Here is a 15,195-nt window from a genome sequence, read left to right on the forward strand (position 1 = left end):
TGAACAATAAGTGCGTACATGTGAAAACATATCGTCATTTCTCTACATAAGAATATGAAAGCAACACTTATTTACTCTTCATATATGTTTTAAATAATATTTATGACTGTAAAACAAAAATTTTACTCACCAATTGTGGTAAAGTCTAAAACATAAAGACAGCCATTGATGCCGTGTGAGTTTTTACTCGGATGACGACGTCATCAGGTTCAACTCTGGCTGAAGCTGTAGCTTTCCATAAAGCTGTTGTTGAAGCTGCTTATGATGCTGAAGTTAATGGTATAGCTGAAGTTGGTTTAGGCCTTCGAATAATAAAGCTGTTGAAAAACCTTGCACAGTTGCTTTCTTTTGTCATTATACATCTTTATGTAGAGGTCATTTGTGTTGTTTATTTTAATCTTAAGGCTTTGTTCTGTTAATGGATCCACTTCAGAAAATATGTTCATTGCTTGCTCCATATAATATCGACAGACCTCTAACCTTTTTCATATCGTTTTAACACATCTAGTTTTTCGACTAAGCTTATACACTTTCTATTAGCTTTTGAAACAACACTACCATCATTTACTTTCTTGCTCATGTTGAATAGGGATGTAAAACATGCCGTAAGAAACGTGAAAGTTTTCTCCTTTTCCTGTGCAGGTGTGAAAACAAAGGGCCCGCCAGCTGAGATTGTTTATACTAACAAGCCCGGTAGCCTCCGTGCACAAGGCATTTTTTTTTTTATAATACATACCAGGATTTAGTTATTTATATGAAAATGTATAATTTTTTCTACTTTCGTTGTAAATACGAAGAAAGTAATAGCATAAATTGAATTGGGTCCTAAATTAACCAGGGTCTTAAATATGAATCGTCGTGAGTAGAACCGTCATTATCGGAGGTCTTACAGCACAGAACATATTTAACTTTAATGAGTTTTACATTAACGATTCATCACAATAACGACAGTAATGAAATGCGACACCTCAACACATTAATGATACATTTCAACACAATAACGATCAATAGTACAAGTTGATAGTCACTCTGGCGACCATCTTGATAACGTCGATGAGCGGGGCGATTTGTTTTGATCAGAGCGTGTGAACAGGTGTAACTTACCTGTGGCTGTGTGGTGTAACCTGTGGTGTCAACATTCAGGAGGGCGATGACAGCACTGTTGATGAAGACTTACCTGTGTGTGATCTGTTAAATGATTTACCTCAAGACTTCACAGGCTTTGAGACTGAAGGATCAGTTGGTGGCGTAGCAGCTTTACCAAAACGTACTGCTTGAGTATTGTTCTCACAATGTGTGTTACGTATGTCACAAGAGAACAGGTACGTCTGCACCTAATAATGGCCACACGTAAACTGAGTGCAGCGCGGCTGGACGTGACAGTAATAACAATGATCTGCAAGATATGAAAGATATCTTTTTTTAAAGTTAAATAATTCTTTCCAAGATTTGTGTTGTTACTCAGATTGTGGAGGCTGTACAGTAGTTTAGTTAACGCATTACAAATTCATCCCGATTCCCATCATTTTTAAATCATCATTCCATAACAATTAGACAAAAGTTATTACACCTTCTTTCATCAAAACTTTTAATCATGATATAAGAAAAACAAACAAATTACATTGACTCCACATGATTTATTCCATAAAAATGGTATAGAAAGAACTTCTGTAATTCAACTAAAACACAGTGGAAGGAGCTCAAGGCTCTGTGAAAATACTATGTAAGTGGTGTCCTACTGTACTAGCAAACTATAAAGTGTGTGTATATACATATAACTTTATTATACACTGTGTATGTTAATACACAAGCTGCAATAAACAATGTTGTGTATGATGATCACTTTCACCAACACGTAATGAAATGGAAGATATTTTGTGATAGGGTACAGTATGAACAGTCAGGCTCAAAGGTTTGCTCCCTCCTAAACTGAAGCAGTATTGAGCCCAAATGAGATAAAACGGCACACCTGCACCAGACTACAGTCAGGGCAAGTCAGTTCGGAGGTTCATTCCAGTGACTCGGTTTCACCGTGGGAGCAAACTTTCATCTGCGACAAAACATAAATTTGTCAATATTTAACTTTAACTGTGGGGAGAGAACTTCACTGAACTTGATGAAATATAGCAAGTGCATTGTTTAAATATCTTGTCTATTTCCATTACTGTAATAGTTACCAGTAAAACACCTCAAGTACTGTACTGTACACTCTTCATATAATTAAGTCATACTAGTTCATGGAAGAAAGAAATACTGGACATGGATAATTATCAGGTACCACTGCATATTTCCATCAATCACCTGTTATATAACACATCACAAAGGGATCAACATGCTTACCAGAGACTAACACACCAGCATTATGTTTGATGGTTAAAATCTTTATTGGAAGTAAAAACTTAGTATAGTTGTTATACTTGATAAACACTGAGTATTTCCCCATGTTGGATATACACTGAACACCCAGCTGATATAACACAACTAGGGAACACTCCAGGTCTCACACACACTGCCGTGTTCATCACACAATCTACATCACCTCAAGTGTTTATTCAGTACATGTATTCACTACCAATATGTCTAGTTATTTTAGAAGGTGAATAATAATAATACAACCAATACTTATCAATGCATATAACAACTCTCAACATCAATAGTCTTATTTACTATAAGTTTACCTCTATACTGTACTATACTATCAAGTCTTTACCAAGCGTAGATAAAGCTAATATTGAAGATACTCTTAATCAGTATTTACAACAAAATAACAAATGAAATATTAAACAAAATAAAGTAAAGAGGACACATCATATTATGCATCATACACTTCCATTACCTTTTATTAACAAGTAAATAAATAGTGATACACAACACATACTGTACTTTATAAACCTTTCAACAATGTTGTCTTTCATGCTAATGCAATAACAATCTCCAATATGGATTTTAATAATGACTATCACCTTTCACAAGATAAGTGATGTACAAGTATCTGTAATTCTTATTTAATAAGTTCATATTGATTTGTTTGGCCCAAATAATTTTATGAAGAAAAGATGACGTGTGTGGTCCAAAAATTACCGGTATACTGCAATATTAGATCCGTCAGTCATAATGTAATCCAGAATACAGGATTATCCACATGACCTGAAATAGAATGAATATATTAAACCAAGCAAATACTGTACAGTATTAAATCTGGTTAAATTCATTAATCAGTTGTCTAAGTGTACAAGTAGCCAAATGGAGCCATCATGTACAGTATCACTCAAAGTTAATAAATAATGATGTTAGGAAGGCATCTCCTTATCACTTACCGTCACCCTGTTGTAAGCTGATTTGCTGAAAACTCTCTCCAGGAACAATACTGAATGAGTACCTTCTGATACAGATTATTGTTTTATTTCCAAGTTAAAATACAAATTTAATGACTCTTTTCTATTGAAGATGTCTTAGTTCTCATATGATGGAGTACCTCTCATTAGGCCTTCAGCAAATCTAATTAGACCACTGCACAGCATTCACTGACCAAGTGTTGTTCTTTTCAGAAGAATTTTCTTTAATTTTATTAATTTTTTAAAAAAGTTCATGTAAATGAGTGTAGGTAGTGAGGTGAGATGCACTGATACATGTATGTACGAAGGAAGGGCTCGACTGAGATATGTGCAGTACAACACCCATGCACAGATGTTCAACCACACTTACAAACACACAAACTTTCCAAACCTATGCTTTATTTTTCCAGACCTTTAAAAATATTTCTGGTGAATGGTAGTGCAGTCCAGAGCACGTCAGATTCCAAAAAGCAAATTCCAATGTACAGCTAAACTACTTAACAACAATTGAGGGCTTTGTCAAGGGGGGCTCAGCATGCTGGGATCTCAACAGTCAATCACCGAGGCCATAACCTTTACTTAGTAACTTTAGTTAAACTGTTTGATAATTACATATCTTTCCACAGTACTTCTTTTAAGAAGTTGTGTAAATTATATTTGATATTTCCTTGGAGTAAAAAAATACATGATGTACATTATAAAACTATTGGAGATTATCTTGTATAAAGTTACATACAGTAAATGTTGCATCGTACACACATTTAACTTTACGTGCTTGGCCTTGGGGAAAAAAGAACGAAGCAGTGAGTGCAGGAGCATATGGCTGGAGGAGATACTTCCACCCTCAGCTTCAGTTGCCGAGTGTACTGAGCAGGGGAGGGGGTGCGCCTCTGTCGGTCAGCACATCCCACCCGGGCTGCGATGTAATATGTGCACTATCATGTATAACTTCAGCTTTTTTATACTTTCATTATTTTTCCTAAATACTCTCTGCTAAAAACAACTTGACAAAGAGGATAAAGTAAACCTACAGCAGAGGTGATTGTGTAGTGCACATTTAAACTGAAATAGGCCTAACCAGTCGAGTTGCCAGGTGCGCTATTGACAAACTGCCCACTGCTTCCACACTTACTACCACGACCCACAGAGAATACACACCCATGCTCTTCACATTTCTTATTTTATAGCTTTATAGTACAGGTAAACCTCGATATAGGATATCCCATTCGACGATATTTCACTTTAACAATGGTCTTAAACTAAGACCATCTCGCTATATACAATAAAAAAATTCACTTTAACAATATCCATCGAATAGTCATTGATATTTTTCTATGTTAAGTCGGTGACATTTTATAAGAAAACAATACTTAACCCTATGCATCTTTACCTTCACTTCCAAGCCTACCCACGCACCACGGCCGAGTTTGGTTCTTCGTCGATCATAAACCCGTCACTGCAAGGCTCCACGAATACTAGCCAGCATCTTACATTGTACTTTGCATCTTTTTTTTCTTGTACCGTGAGAGGACAGACTAAGATTTAGATTGAACTATGTTACGGTGACTGTGAAGTTACTTTGTTTGGAAGTGTGCCATATATTCCAATTGGTAAAAGTTGTTAGAGTAAACTATGTTTCATCTCTTTTCAATTGAACTGAGTACAATAAATATTAAATATTTCGTTAAATAAAAGTGGTTTAAATGAGGACAGGAAGAAACATGTTACCTCTAAAGAAAAATATATATATTTATAACACAAACAGAAGGAAAAAATTTTTTCCACCAACTCGCCCACACTGTTGAGGTTGATCCAGCCCCATATGTTTACGGTCACGCGGCCGCTCATGGCTTCTTGATAAACACGCTGCCGGCCATAACGGGTGTTATCGGGTCTCCAGCAATGAAGACGGCTGTGGTTGTCCAGAAGTCCTGGTCGTCCCCCACATAATGATCAGTAAACTATAGTCTCCCAACCTGGTGTTGTTCTTGTAGCCTTTCCCTAACAGCAGAGACCCTGTGGTGGATCCCACTTCCATGGAGTCATCACTTAAGTGTACTAGCAAAGACCTCCAAGCGCAGCCACTCCTTCGTGCCCACCATATTGGTGAAAGGATGGTTGAGAATGTCTGCCACAATCCTCGCGTCATCTGCTGTGCTGGTCAGTCCAGGCCAGTGGTTCTTAACCGGGGGGGAGGGGATGCCCCCGAGTAATTTCCAAGGTGTGCGCGAACCCAGAGCCAAAATAAGGAATGGCCTAAACAGGTGTGTATCATCTTCATGGGGGCCTCGCTCACCACAGATACTTCAAAATGTCATAAATGTTAACTACGTCAATCAAAATGTAAAATTCCACTAAAATTGACTGAATTAAGGTAGTAATAATGTTGGGAAGTGTACGATAATTTTGAGGCTCCAGTATGATGATTCACATTTGAAAATTTGTCAACACTGACTGCAGCAGTTTCAAGTGCCAGTCGCCCGCGACAACTTTCTCAATTTTCCTATTTAATTCAAGAGGAAATTGTTTTTTAATTCTTAAATTTAGAATTTTATATGAAGGAAGGAGTGGAGATGAGGACCAACTGCTATAGGGGGCATGACCCTAAAAAGGTTAAGAACCAATGGTCTAGGCCATCCTGATCTGGGAAGACCTGTTGAATTACCAGACTCTTCATACCACTGTGTTGTCGATCTCGAGACTCCCATCTGTCTTGCAATCTCGCCGATACATAACCCAGCATTACACATTGACCTCTCTGGCACAGGACTGTATTTTAAGGGATTTTTAAGGGTAATTTTGACTATACGTGATTTTGGCTTTACACGCCCTCTTCAGAATGTAACCCCCGCGTAGGATGCGACACGACTGTACAACAATAATAATATCCAGTAATGTATACACAATAAGCCTTACCAAAAAACCAGCAAATGAAGTGACAAAACCTTCTTTGGTAAGTTCCCACATTCCTCCAAACTCTTCTTCATCAATACCTTGGAAGCTTGATGCATAGAAGTATATAAGGGCTGCATTAATAACACAAAACCTGCAAACAAAATTAGAGAATAATATTTGTTGAAAAATTAAATTAGTGCAGTACATTATAATATCTGTCAAAAGGAAGGATTGATCCTGAAATCCTGCTTTCTGTGTGAGCCTAAAACCAAGTAGCTTCCTATACTATACCTGCCAAAATTTGGAGTTTGACAGCACATTTTACCTCCTGGGTTACAGCCACTGCTCTCTGAAGATGGAGACTAAAATTAAAAGAGGCAGCATTTACAATTAGGGTTGAGCCTTACACCAATGTTATGGGCTGTCATCCTTGACTCCGAAGTCAATCTACTCATTTATTCTGCCACTTAGTTACAAGCTTAGCTAGAAAGCAAGATTTCAGAGCCTATCCAGCATTTCTAACGTGACTCCTTTGCCAAGCTGCTGCTCATCAGAGAAAGCCGACTAGAATAATGGAAGAATGAGGTACAGTACTGTCCTAACCATAACACATCCTCACATAAAACATAAGCTTTTGTCTCCACCATCAGTGTTGTCATCAATGTTCCAAATAAAATTAATCTCTTTACCAAGAATTTGGTAAAATTATGAATTTGATGTTGATTAGTGGAATATACTGTACAATGTATCACAAAGAACACTGTATCAACCCACGCTGATATACTGTAGAGAATTACAGCACTACCACAACTCTAAAGCAGTATTTTCTAGATTTAACAAATTAATTTGAGCCACCCCTTTCCGTTAAATCGAAATGTCTGCTAAATCGAAATTCCGTTATTTTCGCTCGATTTAACGAACTAGTTTGCTAAATCTAGTGTGATTCCATTAAATTCAGTGCCAAATGCGCTGTTTGGCGCGTGGGGTTTGTTTACATCCGGTCAGTCTGTGTCCTGCCGCCACCGTGTGTGTTGCTCACTGCTACCTCTCGGTCAACTGACTACTGTGCTTAGCCATCATGCTGAAAGTCTCTCCGAAGTCTCAGAAAGGAAGTGGTGGGGGAAGAGTCAAAAGCGTACAGCTATCAATTGGAAAAAAGTTTGGAAATTATAGAAAAAATTTAAAACAAACACCGAACGCTCTAGTTTATGGTAAGCTACGAATAATGTTTCTATATACATATCACGTGTCTGAGGTGTCTCCGTAGGTGTGAGCATATTAACGGAATTTATCTCGATTTAGCAAACTAGTTCACTAAATCGAGTGAAAATTAACGGAAAAATTTCCTTCCGCTAAATCGAGAGTTCATTATATCGGATCCCATTATATCGAGAGTATACTGTACTTTACAAGATGTTGCACAGCTTGTACTGTATATACCATTGAAGTCCACTTGATATATTTCATTACTACTGTATAACTTGACAAGTTACTTCACGGCCCTACACTTACCACTCACATCTGCGCTGCACACTAGAATTCAATGATAAGAGAAGATTACATTAGGGATTAGTAACCCTCCCTTACCAACTTAGAGAGCACTTAAAACTCCCATGTAAAATTGAGTTGGAGACAGGAAGGCCCTCCAGCCATAAAACTTGTTTTAACTTTGCTTATTGGCAACCACTACTATACAGTACACCAAGCCATCAGGTAATTACAGTTACTACATGTAAGTGTAGAAAATGGCCATAAAACAGTGATGCTGATCTCACTAAACTGCATGTCACAATTGGTTATAAAACATATGCACTGCTTTAGCTAAACAGTTACAAGAATATTTGAGGTAGAAGTACTTAACTGTATGAGTATTCTGCACCTGGGGAGCACATAGAACACAACTTTTGTCTGATTCATTTGTAGTGAAACTATAAGAAGCTGTAAGTGTGACAAATTGGAAATAATTTCAGACCAAAACTGCTCTCATTATACTGTAGTGTATAACCCAAATCTATTTAACTGATGTACAGACCCCCCTCAAGTTTCCTGGTGAAGAACCGAAGTGACCTTATGAATACTCTTCGAGGAGACAGCGTGTGGGGGACTCGTGTCCAAACCTTTGAATACCGTATACCAGTCAAACCACACCAGGTGCATTAAAAACCTGTGGGGCTTAACTTGGGGCGTGCACACCACGAAGGGCACGCATCCCCTGAAGGGGCATTTCAATTTTCCATGAGGCACAAAAACCGTGAAACTGGAGCTGCTGAGAAAATTAGTTCTTTGGTGATCAAGGTGGCAGCATGGAATCATGGTTAGCTCCACACAAGCTAGAACAACAGCACTAAATGCTCTCTCTCTCTCTCTCACAAAAGGACCAGATATCTATAACTGGATTAAAAAAAAACAATTTAGACACAAGAGGCTAATTTATTTACTGAGTTAGCTCATGACACTGTACAGTACTTTAGTGTCAACAGCATTGGGCCATACCAAAACTCTTGACTTAAAAAACAGAGGATAGCCGTCTCAACTTAAGAAATACTGACAATGTGACAAAGCTGTAAACTGGTCTTCACAAATGCCAAAGCAAATACAAATTCACTTATCTAATCCCAGCTAGAGTTGCTATATGCAGGAGAGATACATTCACACACATCAGTGAGGTGGCTGGGACCTAAGTGGGTTGTTACTGTTGTCCCAAGTTACAACCAGACTGGTGAGAGGAGCGATGAACATGGGACAATAACCTGCTTTACATGGCATCTCCTCTTTCTGAGAAAACCTTTTTTAAGGTCTCTTGTGGCAGGGAAAATATAAATATAAAATAACTTGATTAGTCCTTATTGCTATTGTAAAGCGATTAAGAGTTCTAACCCTACACATACAGTAGAGCACTCGGCTGGTTGTACAACTGTGTTAACACATGGGTAAACTGGGCTGCAGCTAATATACCCTCCTCAGGCTCACAGAGGTCACCACTCCACAGTGACTGAACAGTAAAGATTGCAGGTAATCTTATTAATGTTTAATAAAAGAAGAAAAAAATTGATTGGGAAAAGCCTGGCAAAAATTGGCAATTTCTCAATCTAAAATCAGCATTTTTCCCTGAGAGGATGTTTGGCAGCCCTGACTACAAGCCCTGGAGCAATCATTACCAGTCTGCAGCTGAACACCAACCAAAACATTACTATTAGACATGATTAAAGTAAATAGGGTGTTTTACATTCTTGAGTTTGTTCCTTGAAATTTCATAAAAACTGTTTGGCTATACTGTACCTAAACTGTATAGCACTGATATATCATACAGCTATGGTACAAAGCATAAACCTATGATTAATTAAACTTGTAAAAAAACAAGCATGATGTTAAATTTGATATGTTACATTACCAAGTTTTAGTCATGAATTTATTAAGCGAACATTTGAATTTTAGTGTTTGATTTGTACAGTTAATTGTGTAATTTGAAAATATAAATCTGATATATAATCTGCTGGGGTTTGGAAACACTGAAAAGTGAAGGTCATTGAAATTCCCAGAATTCTCTTAAATTACTTGTATTAATAGTATAGTTAGTTAGTTAAGGATGAAGACTTAACATGTTATAATAAAGAAAATATAAAATGCTAAATGTACAGCCATAGTAAAAAGTTTGCTCCCTCCCAAACTGAAGTTTCACTGACCCCAAATACTGTAGACAAACAACACACCCGCACCAACTATGGTACTCTCGGAGGGCAAGCTGGCAATCCTTGCAAGAATTCTCGACTTTCCTCGAGATGTATGTTGCTTCTCCACTCGGGATGCCTCGGTATGTGCTGACAGCATTGCTGGGGTTATACAGGGCGGTATGAGTGCATTTATACTATCTTCTACCAAAACTTTCACTTTACAATCATGGTTTGATCGCTCCTGTTCTCTTGCATGCAGGGAGAGAGATAGGGCGTATCAAGTTATGAAACTATCTCCTTCTCCTATTGCCCGCTCCTCATTCATTACTTCTAGGAATCGCTGTAAGGCTATTCTTCGAAGGGAGAAGCGGAATTTTATAAAAAGAAAGACCGCTGTCCTGACTGACTCTTCTAGTAAGTCCTTCTGGTCCTTAACCAAAACATTTGTAATAACTTCTGCACTCCCTCTATTCCTCCTCTCTTCCGACCTGATAACTCTATAGCCAACTCTCCCCCTGATAAAGCCAATCTCTTTGGCACCTTATTCTCCTCTAACTCAATCTTAGACGATTCAAACTCTATCCCTCCTACTCCTGCTACTGAACCTATGCACTTTCCTAAAATCTCCACTCGCAGGGTTGCTGGTGTGTTATCCAGGTTGGATGTGAGTAAGGCACATGGAACCGGACGGAATAACCCCTCGTGTTCTGAAGTTCTGGCCCCTGTGCTTGCTCGCCTCTTTCGCCTTGGCCCTCTACATCTCCAAAACATTTGACAGGGTGTGGCACAAGTATTTACTTTCTAAACTTCCCTCTTATGGTTTTCTCCCCAAATTTGTTCTCTAATTTCTAGCTTCCTTGAGAACCGATCCATGGTAGTTGTCGAGATTGATCTCTCGCTTTTTCTTTATATTTTTAATTTCTTTTTACCTGTACTCTTATTTTTTCGCCGCCCCCAGGCCCCGTTGTGGGTCGATGACCTGTGCCCGGGTGGGCTAATTCCCATAAAAAAAAAAGTCAGTTCAGAGACTCATTCCTGTGACTCAATTTCACCACTGGGAGTAAACCTTTGACCACGACTGTACAAATATAATCTCATTTGGCAAAAACAAAAAAGTTATTAAGTGATATGACCGAGATACTGTACTACAGTTAACTAGCTGCTCTATACAAATAAACTTAAAACTAGATAAAAAGTGATTAATGTTATCAATATATACTGCAACTACCTTTTTAATAGCAACCTAAGTTACCAATATGTACAGTAGGTACAGTATACCCGTACATATTAATAACAATTGTCAACTTACAGAAAGAGACCAATGAAGCCTTTGAGTGGGATGAAGCCCCACACCAGCCCCAACACGATTCCCAGCACTTGTCGACCCCAGTATATCACATCCAAGAACTCATCCTGTCAATAATTACTGGAGTCAGTCATCTTTTTGCATCCTGTCAATATTTACTGGTCATTCATATTTGTTAAAACAGTACAGTACAAGTATTACATTTATCAACAATTAACCCTTTAAATGGCAAAATATTCCTTAGATATTTTATTCTGGCTAACACCAAATGATTTTCGGCTGAAGGGAGCCCCTGCCCCTGCCTGCTAGGGGGTTAATAAGCTTCTTGATCCTGAAACACCTGGAGGACAAATGAAGGATTACACTTGAAATTCCACTCTATGACCAAGGCCAGAACTATATGCTTTGAGTACAGTATAGTATAATTATATGAGTACAAGAATTGCCACAGTTAATATTAACAATCAGTTAATTTCCCAAATCCTTTTAGTAACAATAGCCCCAAAAAAGGGTAATTAGAAGCCAAGGATTTATACTTCTCACACAAAAAGAGAGGAGACCAAGCCTCAACTTGACAGAAATAACAGTACAGTACATCACCAGTTGCTCGTGGAGAAGGTAATGTTAATAGTATTCCTTGTGAACCTGAATGTTTCACAGGGACAAAAATATATATATGGAGAGATGAATGACCATCTAAGACATTAGACTGTTGCAGGTGTAAGCTTGTGCAGTAGTTACCCTCGCCTATTATACAGAAAACAACACAAACTAAACTATCCGGCTGGATAATCTGGGCCGAATTTTCTAAACTATCCGGCAAATGCAATATCTACCCGAATACATAAAAAAATTCACTACTCAGTGTTTTGAAAAAGGGAACATAAGAGACATTACAATACTATACATATTAGTTTAATTTTACAAATTCAACAATTCTGTTCAAAAAAGAAAACTAAATTCTCTTAAACCTGTGACTCCAAAGAAACTACTACCAAAAATACAAAATTATTGTTTCGGTCATGCAACTAATTTCAAGTTGTTCAAAACACACCAATAACCATAATTTCAACCTAACCTAACTCATTATCCTAAAATTCAATGCATGACAGAAACGATAATACCAGATTCGTTTAAGTTCGAAAATGAAATTTCATTCTGTACTTCCATTTATATAGAGAAAGCAAAAAATACTTTATTCTCTTAAGTTTGTGGCACAAAATTATATTTGGTAAAGGTGTAGAAGAGGGTGACCGCCAGAAGGAATTGTCCGAATTGGTTGAAATTAATTCTACACTTAATATCATGATATAAAACACAAAAATGGAAACCACAATGACCTAACATACCCGACCTCACTGTTCAGTCCCCAAAACTTCTTCTTCCATCAATAGTTCATTAACGGTGTATGTAAGTTCCACCGTGTGTTTCACTACAACGATACAGCAAAGTATATTTTTTTAGCATTAAACTGTTATTATTTTACTGTCTAATCATCACTACATATAACACCACTCATCATCACTACATATAACACCACCCATCATCACTACAGATAGGTAAAGTAGTTATATTAATATCATGTATAGTAATAACACAATACTTCTCCAGTAGTCTGTATACATATGTAATTACTGTTTGTGTAAAATAATAACTTACAATTTATCTCTAATACCATTGACTGTTAGTGGTGACGAAACGGAATTGATATTGGTGACGAAATGGATCCCCCCCCTATCATGTTAGGGGTAGAAGGGGGGGGGATAACTAAAAAAAAAAAAATAGGCAATATCAAGGTCAGAACCAATTAAAACTACACTAAACAACACATAGTTTTGACTTTGTGAGAACTAGTATAAATTTCCCCGTGCTTTAGGGTAGAGAGAAGACACTATACTCACTTTGTCTGGCCATTGGGAGTTGCTGGTAAAAGCTCTATTTAATACTGAACCAAGACACTGACTTTTACCTACACCATTTCTCTCATGGGTGGCTTTTGTCTTGGTTGTCATAATTATTACTTAATGTTTAATAGTTTATAGAGACTAGTGGTATTCAGCCAGCTGTGGTAGAGTGTGGTAGTGTGGTGGAGGCCTGCTAAGTACTACCAGCAGTCTCAGTAAACCCTTCCCACGTACACATGTCTAGCTACTCTCATTTAATTACGGCCACAGATGTTTTATTTATTCATTTACTTATTTATTTTCTCTATTTAATTTATTTCATTCATTCCGTACAACAGCCGGAGATAAAGAAGGTAGTTTTCTTCTAATTATTCTCCATAAACTTCTATGTTCTCCTGCCAGTGTTTGCTGCTCCGGCTACACAAAATACTACATATTATTTTATTTATTATTTCAAACTATTATAAAAAAAATCGACCAACTATAAATAATAGGTTGTAAAATTAAGGATACAATGAGAATAAAATCACTTCTAAATCAATTAGATGATAAAACCAGGACCTCAATGTTTAACAGTTATTAAACACCTCGAACAATATAGGATGGAGGTAAGGAGGGAAATTCACAATGGAGTTTTCTATATATATATATGCTGATAATCACAAGGAAACACTAAGTTCCCAAGCACTTTCGTGTAATTCACATCTTGAGGGGTGAGTACAGACTAAAATAGAAGTGCAGAACAAGTTATATATATATACAGAGGAGGGTGAGAACAAGTCCACAGAGGTCAAGTATAGGTAATGACCCTACTAATCATAATAAGAAGATTTGTAACCAGGTGAGAAGGTTGGGTCAGTTTTCCCTCTGACCTGACTACCGACCGCTGCGGTGCTTTTGTAGAGGTAGGTCACCACGAGGTCAAGTCTTATATAGCGGAGGTAGGCGTGGCTTAATAGTTGACCTCCGTCATGTAAGGCGGCACTGGTTGACCTAGGGGAGGAATCCACTACCTGTAACTGAGGGAACACCTTCCAACACGTTTAATATTTTCAATTTGCATCTGGGCGGTGTGGACTGTGTAGTTGCTAGCAATATGACTTACTTTCTTGCTGCTATTCAGTTTATAAATGACAGGCAATGGGAACGATACAGATAGATGAATACTTATCATTTTGTTTAATTATGCACAGTAAATATACCATTGAGAGTTCTCACCAAATCCAAATTCGTCTATATGAAAAATAAATATAATTAAAAATTTCCTTGGAGAGCAAGACAGCCCTTGGGAGGGGCAAGCCAGGTCTTGGGGTGGGGGGGCAAGCCAGGTCTTGCAGGGGGGGGGGCAAGTTCCCCTTCAGCAACCCCCCCTCAAAAAAAAAATGACGCCCCTGTCCAAGAGGACATTACTCGGTCGAATGTCCATACCTGGAGCTGGAGGACGCCCACCCCATAAGGGGTCACAGCTTTGGGTTGAAGAAGCCATAAGTCCAGAAAACTGTGAAGGCAAACTTTTTGGAGTGAGAATTATAAACTCTTGGAGCTATATGCCAGTGGGTGTTGTGACGGCACCGAGTGTGAGCCCTTCAAGACCAGACTTGACCAACACTTTTTTTTTTACTTTTCACTTTTATCCTCTTCGCCACTGATCGGCTCGTTAGCCACCCGGGCGATCGGTCACGTCTCTGTCACGCACTGTTGGCAAGTACTGGGCATGCACCGGCTCCTGAATGTACCTGAACCCGCTCCAGTGTTGGTCAAGTCTGGTCTTGAAAGAGCTCACACTCGGTGCCGTCACAACACTCTCTGGTAGATTGTTCCAAGAGTTTACAACCCTCACTCCGAAAAAGTTTGCCCTCACGGTTTTCTGGACTTGCGGCTTCTTCAATCTTGAGCTGTGACCCCTTGTGGGGCGAGCGTCCGCCAGCTCCAAGTAAGGACACTCAACTGAGTAGTGCCCCTTGAGATGCTTATACCTCAACTAGGTCCCCCCTTGCCCGTCTGTAGTATAAGCTAGGCAAGTTCAGGCGCTCCAATCTCTCAGGGTAGCTGAGATGCCGAAGTGCAGGCACCAGTTTGGCGGC

The 15,195-nt window shown here is 38.4% G+C and overlaps 1 protein-coding gene across 1 annotated transcript; it reads right to left on the bottom strand.

The window, feature by feature from the left end:
- Positions 1 to 1,617: 1,617 nt before the first annotated feature.
- Positions 1,618 to 13,328, bottom strand: LOC121854581 (respirasome Complex Assembly Factor 1-like). The gene is made up of 4 exons (XM_042349263.1): positions 13,109 to 13,328; positions 11,211 to 11,314; positions 6,252 to 6,381; positions 1,618 to 3,147 (listed from the first exon to the last, which is right to left on the bottom strand). The coding sequence occupies exons 1-4, from the start codon at positions 13,217 to 13,219 to the stop codon at positions 3,106 to 3,108; spliced, it is 387 nt and encodes a 128-aa protein (XP_042205197.1). The 5' UTR covers positions 13,220 to 13,328; the 3' UTR covers positions 1,618 to 3,105.
- Between the last annotated feature and the right edge of the window lie 1,867 nt (positions 13,329 to 15,195).

The sequence above is a fragment of the Homarus americanus genome, unplaced genomic scaffold (assembly GCF_018991925.1).
Source record: "Homarus americanus isolate GMGI-L3 unplaced genomic scaffold, GMGI_Hamer_2.0 scaffold54302, whole genome shotgun sequence".
Taxonomy (NCBI): domain Eukaryota; kingdom Metazoa; phylum Arthropoda; class Malacostraca; order Decapoda; family Nephropidae; genus Homarus; species Homarus americanus.

What these genes read in the sequence shown, in the direction of transcription:
- LOC121854581 (XM_042349263.1), bottom strand. Translation starts at nt 13,219, where the DNA reads ATGACAACCAAGACAAAAGCCACCCATGAGAGAAATGGTGTAGGTAAA. An exon ending in GGCTTCATTGGTCTCTTTCT is followed by an intron (nt 6,382 to 11,210) that starts GTAAGTTGACAA and finishes TTTTGTTTGCAG; the next exon opens with GTTTTGTGTTATTAATGCAG. An exon ending in CTTCATTTGCTGGTTTTTTG is followed by an intron (nt 3,148 to 6,251) that starts GTAAGGCTTATT and finishes ATTCTATTTCAG; the next exon opens with GTCATGTGGATAATCCTGTA.